The sequence below is a fragment of the Mastigoproctus giganteus genome, chromosome 2 (assembly GCF_048544385.1).
Source record: "Mastigoproctus giganteus isolate SK-2022 chromosome 2, ASM4854438v1, whole genome shotgun sequence".
In the NCBI taxonomy this organism is placed as follows: Eukaryota; Metazoa; Arthropoda; class Arachnida; order Uropygi; family Thelyphonidae; genus Mastigoproctus; species Mastigoproctus giganteus.
The window spans coordinates 119653368-119675375 of NC_143576.1; the positions used below are offsets into that span (position 1 = coordinate 119653368).

Sequence of the window (22008 nt, forward strand, 5' to 3'; positions counted from 1 at the left end):
CTACAAATATGCAAAATGTATTTTATTTTTTTTTAATTATTAAATACGATTTTTTGCGGAACATTTATTCACATATCTTATAAGACAGTTTGAGAATCTCTGATATATTGAAGTGGTGAAACCTATGTTTAGTCTCTAGAGCAAATTTTCCGGCATCCCCCTCCCCCATACTTCACTTACACCCCCTGCACGGTACTAAGTACTATAGGTTTTGATACCTTTCGTGTTTGGGGTTTTCCTAAAAAAAAAATATACATTTGTATATACATATATTTTTAAATTTTTTTATGTTTTGTTGTTGTTATTGTTTTCCATGTACAATACTGAAAAATGGCGCTGTAATCGTTCAATGTTTAATTATTTGAATCTTAAAGATATGTTTAGGTGCTGTTAGGCCTAATTTTGTCGTACGTTGAAAATGGGAATCCATCGGAAGGCCAGTAACTATAAAAGAATGGTTTGTATCCATGTTTTTAAAGACCGGTTTCTGTATATATATTGACATAATTACCTAAAATTGGCCCCTGCTTCCATATAGATTTTATTTCGAATGGAATTAAGAAATAATTAACCCGAGCTGCTAACATCTGGTGAGTATGAGCAGAGCTGAGCAGATATCATTCTTTTATTCTTTTGTGATTTCCATCTACTGTACTGTACTTCTGAATCTGTCTCTCTCTGGGTAACTTGGAAATTTTTTTTTTTTTTTGGCTGGTGCAGCATAGGTCTCAGGCTTCCTTGCACTATATGGCTAATAATAGTAATAATATGTTTTGTAAGTTTCTGGTTGACTAGTTTCTGCACAACAAACTGAAATGGAAAATTTATGTCCATGTATATGCCGCATACTGTATTTGTTTGAATAATCGTTGGTAGCGTTGTCTGTTTATGGAACTAATATTTTATGGGTATTTTTAACAACGGAAGAAGATTACAGCATGCAACGAAAGTGCAAAATGCATGCTACAATACGATTATAAGATGTAATAATAATCTTTGGCCTATCATTGTTTTATGCCGATAAAAGTGCTACTTTTTCAAACAAATTAAACTAGTTTGAAAGAAAATTTTGGCATTTCAAGTTACTTCACAGGTGTTTCTATACTACAAAGGCATTTTTTTTTTTAAATTTTATGTTATGTTAAAATTTTAATGTACCGATAACTAAAACATTGATAAAAAACCTTAAACGAACAAACATACATACATGAAATTAAGTTTAAATTCATAAGAAAAATAGTAAAAAAATTATAGAGTAAACATGATAGCTGCAATGCATTTACAAACTGCATGTTGACTGAATAAAATGATATTGAACTAAATTAAGGCTAAGTATGCAGAATTTACAGGCTAAGTAAGAAACAAATGCAGAGAAAAACTGCATAACAGGGAAATAAATTAAGAATAAAGGTGTTGAGGAATATACCAAAGTTAATTTAGAAGTTACAACCAAAGAACAAATTTAGTGGCACCTTCACAAGAGCACCCTTGGCTGATTTGTATGAAATACCACTATGTATGGAACTAAAAACCTACCACAACTATAACAAAATATTAAACAAAAATAAAAGAGATCCATCTCGTAAGGTCCAACCAATGGTCATGGAATCACTGCATTCTGAATGTTAAACAAATCTACACATTGAAGCAACCAACATGAGGTATGGAGATTCACTTTGATTCTTGAAATTGTACATTGTTGTGGGGAGTTTGGATTTGTTGCAACATGTGCTACTCGTCTAGATATAGTAATGCACAAATTGCCCATTTATCTGTGGCCAATCTGAAAGTGTGCATTGTTTTATGTGTTTTGTTGCATTTTAAAATGAGTGATTTTACTGAGCAGCGAATTTTCATTCAAAATTTGTTTTAACCAAAATTCCACAAAATGTTAAAAGCAGCTTTCAGAGGAGATGCCATGTGTCTTTTGAAGACTTTTCGGTGGTTCACAAAATTTAAAGAAGGCTGCCTCTTTATCAGAGGTGATCCTTGCTGTAGCTACCCTTCAACTTCAGAAACTGCCTTGGTGTTTATTTCTGTTTAATCACTGAAAAATCGAGCTTAGTCATCGAAAGACCCGACAACCCATTGATGAAGTATTCTATACTCGAGAAATGCTAAATGGTGGCAGATGTTTAAAAGTGAGGTTGAGTTTAAACTTTGAAGCTTAAAAGCACTTTCAAATTTCTAAAGGTCATTGATGAAATAAGTTAAGTGCAACTAAAATTGCTTTATGCCTTTGTAGCTGCTTGTATAGTTTCTGCAACCCATTAAGTTGGTTTAAGTTGAATTATCATGTATGTAAAGGAACTAGATGGTACATTCACTGTCAGAATTGATGCAAATACAAATAACTGCCTTGAGAATTCAGGGGAAAAAGGTGTTCTGCGCTTTCATGCATTAGCTCCTCTTTTGATGCATATAAAATGCAATAACTTTGATCATTTTCTTTGCAGTGTGCTATAAGGGAAGAGATCAAGACATCAGGTTTCTTTTTGGGGATGGAGTGATATCAGAGTGTTATGCTTGGTGAAATCATAGTTGAACAATCCCACTGTTTTTTGTTTGGCAAAAATTCTTAGAAATTGTTTTTCTTCCTCTTTTATCTTTTTCAATATCTTCACCACAGGGAGTAGCTCCTGTTAATTTGGTAACAAGTTCATTTGAACTGAACTAATTGTTGGTGGTTAGGTTGCAATCCAAAAGTTGGTAGAGTAATCATAATGATCACTATATTCCTCAGAAACTTCTAATTCACAGTTGCTATTGTCTGTGGAATACACTTTATATTTTCCTCTATAATGCTATCTGGGTCACTCTGAATATGAATTGTTGATGATGCCATTGTTTTCTCAAATTATGGAAACCTACATAGGAAAAATCATATCTATTACTGAAAAATTAAAGTTTGGTTAAAAATTTGAACTTTTACTTAACTAGCAAGGGGATCACTCTGACCTAGAAAATTTTGAACCCTGAGGTATATTATTTCATAATTATCAAATAAAAAAAGTTAAGTTATATATACACTGATTATAATCAACATCTACATTTCTTAACTTTTTATCCGATGTTTAGACTTCCAGTTTAAGCACAATTTTTGATGCAGATTGAAAGTCAAAACTAAAATTGCCATTTAAAATCGCTCTTAACGTGTATCTGGATGGTGTCACTTTTCTAGGAAATGTGAGTAGCATGAAGTTGTCACTCGAGTGAAGTGGGTAATCTTCTTGCAGATTTATGGGCAACATTAAATTCTTCAAATTTTATTTGTGTAATCATTTTGTATGTGAACTAGTTTTTTATTATTATTATTATTATTATTATTATTGCTTTTTAAAAATTATTTCTAAGTTTATTTTTATAAATGTGTCAATCAAAGCAGTGTAGATCTCATTCAAAACATTGGTAACAATTCTTGTAACCATTGTTTTGAATAAGTACATCAAACTATGGTACGAGTCATATGCATCTAGAACAGTTGTTCTCAACCTTTTTTGCCCCATGCACCCTTTTCACCATATATCAGAATGTCATTCACTCCTTTCCAAGATTGTCTGACTCAAAAGGCTCCAAATCTTGCATAAAAAACAAGAAAAAGTCAAATATAACTATAACTGCAATATGTCCACAGATAAAAAAGTGAAATATTTATAATTCAAGTTAATAGCGTAGCTTAATTTTATGGTGATTACGCTATTAACTTGAGTCAATCTAAATCGGTATTTTAAGAAATTCTACAAATCATTGAACTTTATTTTTAATTTAATATGTGACATCCAATAAAGTGTGATGTCCTGTAGATTATGTACAGTCTGTAGAATTGTAGTTTGTAGAAAGATCAGTATTCCAACAGTTTGTGAGTTTGTCAATCTGTGGTCCCAATTCCACCCTGAAACCCTAAAATTCCCCCCCTTGGGGAATTTCCTCCTGGTTTAGAATCTTAGCATCAGTGCAAATGTGGGCAATGGCAGAAGAGCTTTAGAACAATATTGTGAACATACTAGATGCAGTCATAACAATTTTAGATGACCTGGTGCCTGGTATTTGTTTTGTGCATGTGCCCCCATCCCTCCAAGAGTATATACAATGTAATGTGTAGTAGAATTTTAGTTATTTGGAAGTTTGATTATCAGAAAATTTTTTTCAAAGTTTGTTTTGCCTTTATTTTTTCTTTTAATTTCACTCAAAGAAATTTTAATGTTTAATATTTAACTGTAATAAACTCAACTATCATATGAATATAGTAAAATCATAAATTTGATCCATAACATTTCTGTATGCCACTAACTACACTGATATGATACATAAAAAATGTCACTTTTTTTAAAAAAGCATTACTATAATTAGAAATTTATGCAACATCAATTTGTAGATTTTTTTTTTTTTTTTCCCCAGCAAGATTTTAATATGTAACAGTGTGTTGGTGTGATATGGAAGTGCCACAGATAATCTGCTTGTCCTCTTTCACAAACAAACCAGACTTTTTAGTTTCTTATTTATTTACTTATATATATTTTTATACACTTTAAATTTTTATCTGTATATTCCTTCAGTTTAATTTTCCATAAAGAGGAATTTTTGATGTACAGTTCAATGAACTGTAATAAATTCTTTGGCCATTGTAGTAGCATTACAAAAAACTAAACAAAAAAGCATGAACTACATGCTATCTGCAGGTTGTTTTCAGTCCAGATTACTGCATTTTAACAGATGAGGAAATGGTTTTATCCTTAGTTATACTAATTTGAATGGGCAGAAGTTAATGAAGAGGCAATATCTATAGATGGACCTAATCACAAGAATTGAATGAGAACCAGTGTTTTTTGAAAATACAGAATTTTCAATGAGAAAAAAAGACTGACACTTTCAAGCAGCAGAACATTGCAATTATTTTCAAGCTGTATAGCTTGCAGAATATGCAGTATGTAAATAATAAATTCAAATTATTATAATCTCATTAATTTTCTCTCTCTTCCCTTTTATATGTGGTAGAGTGCATTTAGAATTAGTTATCTGAAAAAAATTGACTATCTAAAACAGACACTTGATTCCAGTTATTTCAGGTAACTGGGATTCTTCTATTGTACATGGATATGCGATTTATAGGTGGCCTGTATTTTTAAAAGATTGAGATAGGAATTTTTCGGACCTACTATCAGAATTTGTTTTTATTTTTTTGATTAATTCAAATTAGTAATTCTATGTTCTTGTATAGTGCTAATGATGAGCTGGTAAAAGGTTTGAGGTGCATAATAGTACCATTTGATTCACTATCTCTCAACTGCCTCTGAATTGTATACACTGTATGAAGCTAAGCAGTTGTACTGTAAGGAGGCTGACATGTTTTTATTTATTTATTTTTATGAATAGACATGAAAGAAGTAAAATATTACAATGTCCAGTTATACATTTGTAATGCATGCATATTCAAAATTATTTGGTAGATATAGGTGGATTGATTCGGTATTTTTTGCATCACTGACAAAATTTTGGCAACTCTGAAGCACTAGTATTTACTGATTGTGCATTGAGAAATATTTCTCAAATATATCAAATGGGCGAAACTGTTCCGCAAAGAATACAATGACATTATAGGCAAAAGGAAATCCTACACCATATTAAAATCTGATTTATAAGACATGGAAGCAGGGTATTACACATGTATATATGTGTAATATAGGAAACAGCATTGTTTCATATGTCACCAACTATTACTGTATCTGTAATTACAGCCATAACTTTTTTACAAAATCAAATTATTCATTGAGACTAATACAGTGAAACTTCTCTTAATGGATATCTCTCTTTAAAAGGGACACTTTGTGGTGGACACTTTTCTGTTCCAGTATTCACTGTAGAGAGGTTCACTTTACTGTAATTTATTATAGTGTAAATTTCTAGAAAAGAATATAACTGCTTTTATTTACTTATCAATTTCAGTATGGTATTTTATTCCTTGTTTTCATAAGCAATGGAAATCAAACCCAAGCAAACCTCATTGTACCAGTACTGGCCTTCTGTTCCTGTAATGAGGGGTTAAGAGCTTGTGCACTGTGCCAAGTTTTGGTGTCTACAGAGATTACACAGACCTAATCTGGGGTTGGTTCCCCCATCGCCTTTCATGCATGTGTTGTGTATTGTCTGCAAAAGTGGTGTGCCCATGGGCTGATATATATGTAGGCCTTAGTAAAGGCAAAAAATGCAAGGTTGTTTAGCTTTTGCTACATTAGACAAAACAGAAAAAAACTTTATATTCCTTTTACTACTTCCAGGAGGTATGGATCTAGTTGCACCATAAATTTCACCTGACTGTCAGCTTCAACCACTCAGGAATGCAGTTTCCTTTTTATCTCCTTTTGAGCTCAACCCCCATTCCAGATGTAACAACTCTTAAAGACATAAATATTTGATAACAAATATCTTTTAACTGCTTTTAAATTAAATTACAAATAACTTTTTTTTCCTCTTCAGATTTACACACGATTAAGAACTGTACTAAGAGAACTTTGGATACTCAAACAGAATCTGATTCGTGTGTCTTGTAATAATAATTATTATTCTGTAAGAATCCTGTAGTAATACTTTAATATGTTAAAACTTTTCTATACTGTGTTTTGGAAGTTTGGTGTTCATCTGCAGTTCTGCACTCTCCAACAGAAATTAATTTACTGTGTCAGATATGGGCTAATCTCAAAGTTGGTTTTAGTATTTGCATTAATAGTGGCAAATAATACAAGTAAGCTAGCGTATACAGCAGCTGGGGGGGGACTGTATCATCTATACATACTATCTAACAGTTTGTCTAATCCTTCCTTAAATTTATTCAAACTGCCTACTTCCACACACCAGATAGAAGTTCTTTCCAACAATCAACTACCCTGTGGCTGAAGGCAAATTTTCAAATGTCTATCCTGCAACCTTCCTTCTCCAGTTTAAAATTATACCCCCTTTATGTGTATTCTTTGAGCATGAGTAAGGATCCCAGCTACATTTAGCCTACTCAATCTATTCACAGCCTGAAACATCTCAGTCACAGGTGCCTAGTTTCCAGATGCTGTAATTTGCAGAACTAGTCTTTTTTTTTTTTTTTTTTGTAAGAGTACCCATACCCTTTTGTTTCCCTTCATAAAATGAGTTTACATACCTGTATATAGTACTCAAGATGTGACCTAACCATTTTAGCTGAATATTTACTTCCTTATTCCTGCTGGCAAAATTCCTGTATATTGTTCTGCATTGTTCAGAGTACAGTAATACCCCGAAGTTACGCGATAGGTGGGTCCGACGAAAATCGCGTAAGTCGGGGTACAACTTTGCATATAAATACATATAAATTTTGCTTAATTGGGACCAAGGACTAACAAAAACACTAGTTTAGAAGAAAAATATTAATAAAATTGCAGTTCTTTATACATATTAATAAAAAATATGTATTAAAAAAACAAATGACTTACGTAAAAAAGTTATTTCGATGTCGATGGCTTCATAAAATCTAACAAATTCGTCTGACGACACAACGCCTTCTTTTTTTCACGCAGAATTTCGTCGTAGCAAGCTAATAATTTTTTTTATTCCTTGCTTTGTAGCTATAACGCGTTCTTCGTTGGAGTCTATGTTTTCTAAAATTTTTAAGCCCTTTACAATTGAGCCCTTTTCAATTTTCAACCTGTCAAGTTTGCAATTGTCATGTGCTTTTCGCCGTTGCTTCATTTAGGCCTGTAGCACGTGCAATATCACATGGTCTTTCATTTCGCTCAAAGCGTTTCACAATTTCGTATTTTTTCTCTATCGACAGAGGCGGACTGGCCATAAGCCTTACCGGGGAAACCCCGGTGGGCCAGTGTGATTTTGGCCATAAACCATAGTATGAGGCCACTATAGATTTTCCCGGGTGAGAATTTTTGACCCAGTCCGCCTCTGTTTATCGATAATTGCTTTTCTTTTTCTCTCTGAATCTGCAGTGTCTTCACCAGGACCTTCCTTTTCACACCTTTTAAGTATTTTACTAATTTTTAGGGAATAAAGCGCAATTACAAAACGAGGAGGCACGCTTGATACGCATAAACAAAGCTGCGCGCATGTAGCAACTGAATAAACAACACCATAAAGGCAGAGATACACTATTAACACCTCACATTTCTAGGGGTTACTACCATAAAACAATAAAAATCCAGTTGCGTTTCTGCTAGTGAAATCTGTTATAAACTGGTAGTAAACTCGATCTAATTGCATTTGCGATTATACCGATAGCTGGAATTGTGTTGGTTTTTACGTTATTATGGTGAAATGTGTTTCCCCTTCACTGATATAAAAAACATAAAAGTAGCAAAGTTGAATTTTGTTCATCTTTCGCTCTCATTCTCCGCCGTCGCACCGTATATCGATAACATATGAAAAACGACCTTGAAGATAGTGGGCGGCAGCGTTGCCAAACGAAAAAATCAAGAACCGCGTAACTCCGAGTTCGCGTAAGTCGGGGTATTACTGTACTTCATATCTGACTGCACACTTACCCCCTGGTATTTGCTCCCCCCTACCTTATACACCTAAATCAAATTCTCCTTTCAACTGAGATGCTTCCAATCTCTTAATAAACCACACCTTTGCATTCTTTCCTCTTATGGATGCCCTCATACATCGTTCAAGTTGAACATTCCTGGATAGCTCACTGGGGGAGCTACGAGCTATTCCATACATTTGAAATGTGGTTGCCACTGCCAAAAGTCAGTCACCAGCTTGAGTGGTGTATGTTTGGGGGACCAGCATATTAATAAAAGATCTTCTGGAACAGCCATTATGCAGTAAACTCAAGTCATATGTGGTGAAAATACTGGTGTGTGTGCCTTGATTGTTACTGTTAAATTCATATTATGTCATCTTCCCAAAGTAGCTAATGTCAGTCAACCTCATTCTGTGGTATTGGGTGATCTGGTTATAATTAAAATCTCTGAAAATTAAATGCTTTTAATTTCTTTACATTAACTTTTATCTATATGTTAAATTAATAATGAACAATATAATTATTACTAGCGTAGCAACACCACACAAATTGATATGAGATGTTAAATTGCTAAGTCATTCCCAAGTTAAGAACATCCGTCTTGCAGCGATCATGCATGTAAACATTGTTTTCACTTTATATTGTTAACAGCCATTGAATATTTATTTATTTTTTTCTGTGATCAATCAAAAAGGATAAAGTTCTCTGTTTTGATCTCACTCAAAGTTTTATTCTTAAATTTGCTTTTCTTCCACAGGTATGGATCAGTATAGAAATGCAGTCCTTGATATATGATCACATGTAGTTCCCTGATGATATACCTGATCATGTATCAATATTTACTTTTAGTTAATATCAGATTTTAAATTTGTTTGCTCTAACCTTTTTTTGGACTTATAACCAAAATTACCCACCCATATCTGATGCTGGTTATTACTCCTTATATTAATTTAATAATTTTTTGCTTTACAGTTCCCTTCTCTCTAATTGGCTCTTCAGATCAGCCTATAATTTTGCTGAATTCATTATAACATATAGGATATTCACATTCTTTCTTTCCTTCTCATGCCTACAATATCTCCAATTTCTGCTATTCTTCTATTAGTTATGGCATTTTGTGTAATTTATGCATCCATCTTTGCACTTTTTAACCTACTTCTTAATTCCACCTTGCATATACAGTGGCAGACAAAAAAACTGCATCACCTTTAAAAAAAAGTAACATTTGTAGTGAAACGTATAAGATATTGTTTGATTACAGTAATTTTGTTTATCACAAAGCAAAGGTATTACATCAGACACTTCTATTGCATCAGGCAGTAATTGCAAGGTATTGCATTAGCCGTTTCTGTAAATATCCCTTTGGAAAGGTTTGCACACCCATTAGTATCCTGTTTTGTGGAGGTGTAAGCATGGCTTCATATGTTCAGTTGACACCAAGAAAAAAAAGTGTAGCTGTTGCTCTGTCCCAGGAAGGGCTATCTACGCGTGCTATCACTGATAAAATAGGCTGTCACCGATCAACAGTACCCCGGATACTGAAATTAAAGTGTGAAACCGGTGATGTGGAGAGAAGACCTGGATCTCGCTGTAAGAGAGTGACTACGCCTTCCCAAGATTGATATTTGAAATGGCTATGCCTTCGTGATCACCATGCTAGGCTCCTGATCTAAAACTGGACTTTGGGATGGCCTCTGCTGTTGGAACAAGTGCATAAACTATCCAAAGACGGCTTTCAGAATGTGGTCTGCATTCTGGAACAGCCATTATGCAGTAAACTCCTATTGGCCCAAAAAGAAGCCTTTGTTGACCCAACAAATGAGGAAGTGACTTGCTTGGGCTAAAACGCATGTTCCATGGACAAAAGAGCAATGGGACACCGTCATCTTTTCTGACTAATCAAAATGCAACCTGCATGGCTCGGATGGGAAGTGATATGTAAGAAGATGAAAATTGGAGGCATACCATCCTGACTACATAACACCAACTGTAAAGTTCCCCACCATTCAGATGGTCTGGGGATGCATAATAAGCAAAGGGGTGGGGCAAATTGAGTTTATTAACGGAACAGTGAATGCAGAAACCTACACTGCTATCTTGGAGGAGTGCCTGAAACCCATTATTAGGGATCACCACACAGATGTCCAGGACTCAGCACCTTGCCACACAGCAAAATTGGTAAGTTTTATGCTATTTACATTTAATGATGAGTTTGTCTCACAAGGCTTAAAATGTACTTAACACCAATGTTTTCCCTCCCTTAAGGTGCAGTCATACCTCATTACAGTGTTAGACTGGCCTGGCAACAGTCAGATTTGAACCCTATTGAAAATTGCTGGTACATAATGTCATCTAAAATTGCTCAGAAGCCAACAAGTAAGATTCAGCTGCAGGAGAGCATTGTAAGGGTGTGGTACCATAAAATTGGGCAACCATATATCCAGAAGTTGATTAACTCTATGCCAGATTGTTGCAAGGCTGTAATTGTAGCTCGAGGAAGAACAATAAAATATTGAGGACTAATTTTGCTGATTTTCAGTACATAATACTATTACATTAACTTGTTATTTTAGTTTGTACTCGTAAATGCAATAAAATGTATGTTTGGTTGTCATGATTGTCTTAGAATGATTTCTCATACTGCCATTAATTATGCATTTTACCATTTGGGAAGATATTTGTGGCAATTAGATATCAGGGGAGTCTTTTTATTGGATTTCATTCACAGAGATATATATACCATCTAACCAATGCATTTCAAACATTTCTGCAATCCACAATGCAGCGCAAAATTTACAAGTGATGCAGTTTTTTTGTTTGCCACTGTATATACCCTCCGAAATTTGATTAATAAGCCTGATATGCACAATATTCTCTGCTTTTTGTAACGTTCTGCTAATCTTACGATTACAGCACTGATTGTAACAGTTTTATTATTTCTCAAAAACTTCTACATCTTGTGTAGAAGAGTAGATACAAGGTATGGTAATCACTTCTTGGACTGGTGCAATAAAAAGAAGACAACATGAAAAAGCCCAAATATGGTTTTATTTTTATTCGAAGTAATCACCGCCGCATTACCTCTAGAATCCTTGTTTGTTGCCACAACAGCCGATGTTGGCAAGATGTTCTGAGTGTAGCAACGTTTCGAATGAGCAGGATGTGAAAGATAGGGAAACAAGCCTAAATAACTTCAAGGGATGTGTGTCAGGATTGTAAACTGTAGAAGAATATTTAGCCTTAACTGTGTCTGCAGTAATGTTAGGAGTGTTGCCAATGAAATGGCTGAATTTGAATCTCTGGTTAGGAGAGCTAATGCTGACATAATAGGACTTAATGCCGACCGGGCTAGCCAGGTGGGTCAAGTACATGCCTGGTAACTCAAAGGTTGCGGGTTCAAATCCTGCCTCGGGCTTGGATCAGGGGGGTGCATTATGGCCACAGAAGCTGATGTGCCAACAACTAACAAAAATAAAATTAAATAAAGCTTAATAGAAACGTGGTGCCACCCGGAAATTGGGGATAAGTTCCATTATGGTGTGTATAATGTCTTTAGGGAAGATAGGAGGGGTCGTGGTATCATGCATCTTATCAAAAGCTGTTTGAGCTCAGAAAGAGCTTTTGCTGAGTCTGAAGTTACGTCTGCCAGCATAGAATCTGTGGTATGAGTTGGTTGGAAGCAAAGGTATACTGATAGTTGGGGGTAATGTATAGCCCAGAAGATTGTGAAGAGTATGATGAGAGTCTTTACATGCAAATAGAATGGGCAAGCAAGCACCAATGTTTAATTATGTGCTACATCAATTTGCTCCAGATTAATTGGAATAAGTGGGAGGTACACTCACCTTAGGGAAAAATTTTTCTAAATGAACTAGATGATTATTATTATTTGTACCAGCATGTCAGAGATAATACTAGGGATGAGAATATTCTTGACCTCATTGTTACTCATGAATTAGCTGACATCACAGGGCTTAAAATACAGGAACCATTGGCAGGTTAGTGATCACGCAGTTGTTAGTTGGAAGATGAAGAAAAGTGTTGCAGTAGTTAAAGGCAAAGGTGCAGTTTTTAATTTCAGAAGAGTGGACTTTGACAGTTTAAGGCACTATATGGTATCTGTTAATTGGGTGGATTGCAGAGTGAATGCAAATACACTTGAATTATGGAATACCTTTAAAGCAAAAATCACAGAAGCCATGAATGCATACATACCATTAAGAAAATATTGCAGGATGAATGCAGAGCTGGCCAGTCAAATAGAGCAGAAAAAGATAGGATGGGACAGTTACAAAGCGATGAATAGTATTGAAGACTACAACAGGTAAAAGTTGATTTGTAATAGGACGACAAATAAGATTAGAGAGGCCAAGGCTTCTTATGAGAAAGCACTGGCTAAGAGAGCAAAGAATGGGGACAAGGAATATTATTTGTATATGAATACAAGGAAGAAAAAAGCGAATCAGATTGTACCCTTGTGCATTGGGTATGGGAAACTCTTACATAACCCAGCTGATGTTGCGGATGAATTGAAAGACCCTTCATGCTGAGAAGAGGCTGTGTAACTGAGACTCACTTACATTAAATTAGTGATTTCAAAATTGGAAATGACTCTTTATGAAAAACTTTCAAGCATAAAGGCAAGTAAAACCCCTAGAGTTGATGGTATATTAGCATATTAGGTATATTAGTAGAGACATATGATGCAAGAAAGCAAGCTTATAGCATCAGCCAAAAAAAAAACTTCCCATTTCAACTGTCCATTAACTCCAAATGTGTCTAGTTCCGCCTTGAATTTATTTAAGCTCTCAACTTCTACTACAACAACAGATGGAAGTTTGTTTCAGAAATCAACCACTCGCTGGCTAAAGGCAAATTTCCGAACATCTATTCTATTTAAGCTCTCAACTTCTACTACAACAACAGATGGAAGTTTGTTTCAGAAATCAACCACTCGCTGGCTAAAGGCAAATTTCCGAACATCTATTCTACAATTCTTTTCTCAATTTGAATTTGTGCAATAGGAGGAATCCCATCAGCATTGAGCATGCACAAAACCATTCAAGGCCTTATACACCCTCAATCAGATTCCTGAAATTCCCAGAAACTTGTTCACTACACAGTAATATACTCAGTAATTTTGAGAGAAGCCACCAGGGAGTGTTTTGAACCATTGAAGTTAATCATGAGGGCATCTTTGTACTCGAGAAATAACTTTGGATTGGAGAAGTGCCAATGTATCACCAATACATAAAGATGGTTCTAATAAATCTAAGAGCAAAGTTTGTAATCACAGACCAATTAGACTGACTTCAGTGGTAGGGAAAATCTTGGAAACGGTGATTAAGAGTGTGATCCAGGGACATTTAGATATATATGGCATTCTGAATAACACATGACATCAACATGGTTTTGTCTGCTCAATTAATATGGTATTTATTAATTGGGCAGATTTCAAAGTGAGGGCAAATACATTTGAATTATGGAATACATTTATAGCAAAAATCAGAGATGCCATGAACACATACATATTAGGAAAATTATATATATGTATTAGGAAAATGTTGCAAGAGGGGATTCCAAAATGGATGAATGCAGAACTTGCCAGTGAAATAGAACATCTATTTGACTGACTAGCTCAGCATTCATTATGTTTAACTAACATAGTCAGCTGTTTTGACACAGTTAATCATAGCTGGCTGTAGGGAACAATTTCAACATATTGAACAATTAAACTTTACACCAGCCGGTATTCAAATAAACAAATTCCAATCCTGCAACTAAAACACTTTATGTATGATAAAATAAGATAAAATACGAGCGTATGAAATTAAATGAAATAAAATAGTGAAACTTCCCTTTAACGGACAGCCATGGGGAATGAAAATCTGTCCGTTAGAGAGAAGTGTCCGCTAACAAGAAGTCTGGGGGGGGGGAAGAAAGAAAGAAAAATCGTTAAATGTTTAATGTTAAATTAAATTATATACAGATTTTGCACAATATTTTTGTAAATAATATACATACAATTGTGCTATGCATGTTATGACTTTGTCTTAAGAAAAATACATACAGTAATCACTTATTTTCTTCTGCAACTTCTTCCGGCTGATAATTTTGTTTTCAACATTTGTTTGGAGTGAAGAAACCATCGAAAGTCCTTCAGTATCTTCTTCAGCGGCGAAAAACATTTTTAAACGATTGATTTGTATGAGCACTTCTTCTATTTTCATCGGTGGTTCGTCGTTAATATGTTCTTCGACAGAATGACCTCTTTCCATTTCTCCATCCTCATGAGGAACTTTTGAAAAATATCAATGATAATGTCGTTGATATCTAGAGCACCATCTTCTGTAGTGAGGTTCGAGTCTATATCTTTGTAGCAGGGTCACTTGTAGCTGAAATATCGTACATTATCAATAGATGTTGAAGTTCTTATTCTTCTTGTTGCTCCACATTGCTGTTCACAACTTCAATTTTTGCGTTTGAGAAGCCAGACTTTACAAAACAGTTCACAACAGTTTGTTTTCTAATTGCGTTTACTGAAGAGGAAATCCATTGAATCGCATCTAGGATGCTGATTTTCTTTGCAAGGTCACTCGTTACATGTTACATTGTTCATGTTTGCAATGAGATGTCTTAAAACACGTTTTCTGTAGTGAAGTTTAAAATTTTTTATTATCCCTTGATCCAAGGGCTGACACTCTGCAGATGTGTTTGGTGGCAGAAAAATGATTTGAATGTTGGACAATTCAATGTGCCGGTGAGATGCAGCATTATCCATGAAAAGAATAATTTTCTGTTTTGACGAATCATGTTTTGGTTAAAGTGACTTATCCATTCGCTCATGATATCTGGTGTCATCCACGCTTTTTTATTAGACTTCCAGTCAACATCCAAAAGATTCAACTTTATGCCCTTGAAACAACAAGGATTTTGTGGTTTTCCTATAACAAGAGGTTGTTCAAAGTCTCCCAGCATATTTGTACACAATAGTACAGTCAAGCGTTCCTTAGAAATTTTTCCGCCCTGACACTTTTCGTTTTTTAGACTCATTGTTTTTTCAGGAAGAGCTTTAAAAAACAACCCTGTTTCGTCACAGTTGTAAATATCCTTAGCTTCAAAATCACGACATAAATCTTCCAATTTGATGGTCCACTCTGTTACAACCCCAGTATCAACAGATCCACCTTTACCACTTACGGTTTTCCAAGAAATTTTATGCCGAGTTTTGAACTTGTCTAGCCATCCCACAGAAGCTTTGAACTCATTTACTCCCATAGATTTTGCAACCTCCAAAGCCTTTTCCCTAATAATAGGCCCATTAATGGGAATTTTTTTAGCACGTGAGCTGACAAAACCACTCATACGTAACATTTTCAATTTGAAGTCCAACAGTTTTCGGGAATGATTTTTGAACCTGATCATTTCTGTGTTGCCAAAATTATTTGAGCAGTTAATTTTTTTTCTTTAGGATGTCGCTTACCTGCATCTTCCCAATTTTGCATTTTGCAGTTAGATTGCGAACACTATTGTTTTGCCGATCATACACATTAATGAGTTCGACTTTATCTTTTAAAGTTAAATGTTTACGAGAAGACATTGTGCACTTCACACGATACTGAACAAAACTAAAACTGAAAAGATGAAAGGCCGACCAAATCCCCCCCCCCCCCCCCCCACTGCACACACCGAATTCATCAGAAGTTTTACACGTGCCTTAAAATTCTTGAAAAAGGGTTTAGAACCGCAACGTAAACCTTGATAAAATTCAGAGAATCGGAAATAGAAAATAAACACACAATTGAGGCAATACGTGGAAGAAAAGTTCATAGAAAAAGAGCCGTGAGCTCGCCCGCTGTCTGTTATGGGGAGATCAAATTAAGTGCTAACCTAAACGAAACAGTGCAGATTGCCTGTCCGCGTCCGTTACAGAGAATGTCCGCTAGACAGAAGCTGAAAACACGTTAAAACCAATGGAGGTGAGTTGGGGAATTTGAAAATGTCCATTGTAGAGAGATGTCCGTTAAAGAGAGGTGTCCGTTAGGAGAAGTTTCACTGTATATAGTAGTCTAAAATGGATGTAATTTAATTTACAATAAAATACAAAAATATAAAATATGATGATAAAAGCGATAAAAACAGTTAATAAAATACCGTAACTTTCGGAGATAGCGATCTCCTTTCTCAACAGCATATTTCTGCTGTGCATCACATCCTTAAATAGCAGATTCATGGCACTTCGTCACATGGTTCCTCAGGAGTAAGGCTGGAATTTCCCATTTATGCACCGCAACCAGAAATGGCTCGGGAGCGTGCTAGCTGAAACCGTTCATCTCGCCCAAGAACCACAGTTTCAAAGAGGGGATGTAAGCGTACACCCTTGTCTCTATTAATGGAATTGCTAGCTGCCCCAATACATAAACTCTCAAGCCATTTACGGTCCCAGAACTCCTGTGCATGATCCGTGATGACAGCATCCTCCGGGGAGATCTGCTATTTAAGGATGTGCCACACAGCAGAAATATGCTGTTGAGAAAGGAGATCGCTATCTCCGAAAGCTACAGTTGTTACGGTATTTTATTAACTGTTTTTATCGCTTTTATCATCATATTTTATATATTTTATATTTTGGTATTTTATTGTAAATTAAATTACATCAGTTTTAGACTATATATTTTATTTTATTTCATACGCTCGTATTTTATCTTATTTTATTGTAAATAAAGTGTTTTAGTTGCAGGTTTGGAATTTGTTTATTTGAATACTGGCTGGTGTAAAGTTTAATTGTTCAATATGAATTGTCCCAGCCTTGTAGGCCTATTTAGAAATAACTTCAACATAGTTTATTTGGATTTTAGCAAGGCATTTGACTCAGTCCCTCATGAGAGGTTACTGTATAAGCTGGACCATGTTAGGTTTACTGAAAAAATTCTAAGATGGATTGCTGCAGGGCAGAAGGCAGAGGATTGTGGTTAATGGATATTCTTCAGGCTGACTCGAAATCAGAAGTGGGGTCCCCCAGGGTTAGGTTCTTGGACCACTGTTTTTTCTGATTTCATAAACAACATCGATGTTGGGATAGAAAGCTCAACGTTAAAATTGGAATATGACATAAAAATTGGTAAATTATTTAATGATCAGTACTAAGCAGCACTCCTTCAGGATGACTTGAACAGCTACAGGAATGGTCAGAAAAATTGCAGCTATGTTTTAATGCCGCAAAATGCAAGGTCTTACACTTGCCTTTTCCTGCATTAAAACATGGCTTTAAGATGAGGGTTCCTTTCTTCCTCTGTTGTATTTTAATTCAACCCAACCAAGTAGGGTTGAATTAAATTGGAATACTGTGTTCAAGTATGGAGACCTCATTTGAAAAAAGACATTGAGCTTCTAGAAAAGATCCAAAGATGGGCCACTCACGTTAGATTGGCAGAAGTATCAGATGAATAAAGTTTCAATGTAGACTGGTGTTCAAAGACAGTGCATCACCCCTTAAAATTGTAATTGTCATCCGAATAACATAAGTATATGGCAATATTTCTTACAGATTGCATCAGATAAGATTGACATGCATAGGTAATGATGTAATATTGCATCAGCTGTTACTTTCAGCTATATAAGCACACTCTGCAAGAGTTGCAGTCATTCCCTGCTTGTGTCAGGATGGCTAGTTACGTGCAGTTGATGCCATGAAGAAAGACTGCTATTGTTGCTTTAATTGAGGAAGGATGTTCTTCCCGTCATATTGCTTATAGAGTCTCTTGTAATCAGTTGACAGTGAGTAGATTTCTTTCCAAATTCAAGAATACAAGGATGGTTGTGCTGATAGGAAAAAAGGAACCGGATGCAAATGAGTCTCTATGCCAAAACAGGACCACGTTTTGAAGCATTTATGACTTAAAAACCGTAAAGCTTTTTCGTCTGAGCTGAAAAGAGAATTGGAAGAACATACAGGAGTGGTAGCAAGTGCAGTAACAGTCAGAAGATGCCTCTTCAAAAATGGACTTGTAGCCCGCTGTCCTAAGAAGCCTCTCCTCTCACAAAAAATGAAAACGGCCCAATTAATTTGGTATAAGGAGCATATCAAATGGACCCCCGAGCAGTGGAAGTCAGTTATTTTCTCAGATGAGAAGAAATTGAACCTGCATGGCTCTGATGGGAGACAGACGATTTGCCGTAGACGTGGTGAAGAATACCATCCAAACTGTATAGTGTCTACAGTGAAATTCCTTACCAGCCAAATGTTATGGTGGTGCATTTCGTATCACCTGCAGTTTATAAAAGGTTCCTTAAATGCCAATGAATACCTGGCTGTATTGGAAGGCAAATTGCTGCCAGCCATTAGAGACCATTTCAACCTGCCAAGTAACTGCATCTTTCAGGATGGCTCTGCTCCTTGTCATCGGGTGAAAAGTGGAAGTAGGCACGTGTGTAGTTACTTTAGCTTCATTTCTGCATTAGTTTTCCAGTTCTGCACCAGCCAGTTTTGCATTAGAGGTTGGACAGTAATGTGTTTACATTTGTTACAGGTGAAAAAAAATGGTTGGAAGAACAGTCCATTACAACTGTTAGCTGGCCAGGAAACAGCCCGGACCTGAGTCCTATACAGCAGGCCCCTGTTATAACGTGGTTCGCTTTACGCTGATTTGCTATAACGCTGTTCTTATATTATACCCCGTATCTGTGACTATAACGCTGTCACAAATCACTATAATGCTCTTTTACAGATTGCATTTTTGGCATAATCATTTCATCTGATGGAGTCGATAGCTTGAAAATGAAAATCAAAACAGCATTAAAACATTTCCCACGCTCAGTAAAATTTTCTCTCACACTAATTTAATTGCAGTACAGTGACTTTAACCTGACAAGTGCAAAGTACTGCATATGGGTAGAAGTAACCCCAGAGAAATGTACCAACTGTGTGGTACTACACTTAAGGTGGTAGAAAATGAAAAAGACCTGGGAGTAATTGTTGAAGTCAGATATGAAGTTTTCTGAGCAATGCAGACAGGCTGCCAGGGCAGGCCATGGGGTTTTGTCAATGATATATAGGAATTTTGCTAGCAGGGAAAAGGAGGTGATTATCCCTCTGTATAAGGCAATGGTCAGGCCATGCCTTGAGTACTGCTTACAGGTCTGGAGGCCTCATTTTAGGAAGGATGTAGATTTACTTGAGCGTGTACAGAGAAGGGCAACAAGATTGGTGAGGGGAATGAAGGGATCCTCTTACCAAGAGAGGCTTAAGTTCTGCAAATTGCAGCAGCTGGAGACTAGGCACCTGCACGGTGAACTGATTGAGGTGTATAAGGCCTTGAATGGATTGAGCACGCTGAATTCTGATGGGATCCTTCCACTTGTTCAGATTACGAACCTGAGGGGGCATAAGTTCAGATTAGGAAGGGACGGATGTGGAATGGATGTGCGGAAGTTTGCCTTTAGCCGGCGGGTAGTTGATTGCTGGAACAAGCTTCCATCTGTCGTTGTGGAAGTTGATAGGTTGAATGAATTTAAGGAGGAACTGGACAGGCATTTGGAGGGGAATGGTGTGATTTTTTTTTTTTTGGCTGATGCTGCATAAGCTCATACACTTTCTTTCTTGCATCACATGCCACTACTACGTAGTTCCAAGATCAACATTTTAAAAAATGGTCAAGTATATTGCTTGTAATATTTGCATTATATGCATTTATCCGAAGCTAGTCATCACTCAGTACAATATTAGATATCGTGTGTAATGGACAGTTTATTCGAACATCGTATCATAATTAATGCAACCAACACAGTTACATTTTCGAAGAGTTAATAATGGCGGATAAGAATGAAAAAGTAACGTCTGGATGCAGTACGAAGACTACAAATGTAAGAAAAAGACTGAATTTGAAAATTAAATTAGACATTTTGAAGCAAATTGATTCCAGTCAATGACAAGCAGATGTGTGCTATAATTTAGGACTGGCAGGTTTAACTGTAAGAACAATTATTAAAAATAAAGAATTAATTTTAGCAGCGGGAAAGACAGCTGTTCCACTGCAAACAACTAGGGTTAGGCCGGCTATTGGGATTGAAATGGAGAGACTTTAACTAATTTTAATTGAAGATAATATCCAATGCAGAATTGAGTTAAGTTAAATATTATAAAAAAAAAAAGAAGAGAGAGAGAGATATTAACCTATATGATGATCTGAAGAAAACTCATCTTAAAATACAAAATGTGGAACCATTTAAAAGTAGTAAGGGTGCTGGTTGAATAGATTTAAAATCCAGGGAGAAGCCGCAAGTGCAGATCAAGGAGCCGAAACTTTCAAAAAATAACTTGTTAAAATTATTGAAGGGGGGGCGGGATTATGTGTTATATTCTCAACAAGTTTTTAAAATAGATGAAACAGAACTTTTTTGGAAAAGAATGCCTAAAAGAAGTTTCATATTGAAAGAAGAAAAAAACATGCCAGGTTTCAAAGCAGCAAAGGTTCGGTTGACTTTATTGTTGAGTGGTAACGTTGCGGGGGATTTAAAATTAAAACCCTTTTAGTTTACCAGGAAGAGGGCAAAAGCACAACCCAAAATCAACACATTTTTCATGATTAAATTCATCAATTAAATTAAATCAATTAAAATCAATTTAGATCAATTAAATTCATGATTTTAATTGGAATTTTAAGTTTAATTTTGATACGTAAGTAGTTACCACATAATTATATACGTATGTAATGCAGAATATTTTATATGTACAAATATTTGAATATTAAATATTTTGACCGACATTTGTGCATCTTTTGACTACCGTTTATTGTTGATTAGGACATATCCTATGGCACCGACTGCAACTCACAAAAACATGTTACCTTATGGGAATGCGGCGCTCGCTTAGTGCGGATTCACTTAGCGCTCTGTTTTTCCGGAACAAGTTATCAGCGTTAAGCGGGGGTCACCTGTAGAGAGCTGTTGCCAGAAAGAAACAAAAGATCCTTTGTGAACTTCAGGAAGCCATAATTCATGTTTTATCTTCAGAAATTGATCTTGTCAGTGCCTCAATGATGTGCTGCTGCTGTCATCAGGACCAGGGTGGTTCAACTAAATATTAGTTTGCACCTGGTGAACTTTTCATTTAAAATGATAAAGTGAAGCAAATTGAGGGCTTCTGATAACATTTCAGCCATAATTGTCGTGTTTACCAAAACTGTTGTATAAAGGTTGCAAATGCTTATGGAATGAGCATTTGCAACCTTTATACAACTCATATTTTGAGAGCACCTGTCAAATATTACTTAGCTTTGCCTTAACTATTAATAAATATCTTTTGTTTATATTTCTATTTGTGATGCTAGTCATTAATGTAACATACCATTGTGAAAAAGGGTTAGAAATATGAAATTCCTAGGTGATGCACTTTCTTTGAACACAAGTGTATGTGGGCTGCAGAGCTTGCCAACCAGGCATCTCATGGTGACCTCATTGAGGTTTATAGGGCTCTGAGAGGGGTTAGTGACATGAATGAAGGTGGA

General features: G+C 35.7%; 1 protein-coding gene across 1 annotated transcript in view; it reads left to right on the plus strand.

The window, feature by feature from the left end:
* Nucleotides 1–324: 324 nt before the first annotated feature.
* Nucleotides 325–22008, plus strand: part of LOC150089526 (uncharacterized) — a 46516-nt gene continuing 24832 nt past the window's right edge. The window contains exon 1 of the mRNA XM_090390014.1: nt 325–457. Coding sequence (XP_090246140.1) covers nt 419–457 — 39 coding nt within the window. The 5' untranslated portion in view covers nt 325–418. The remainder of the gene's footprint in view (nt 458–22008) is intronic.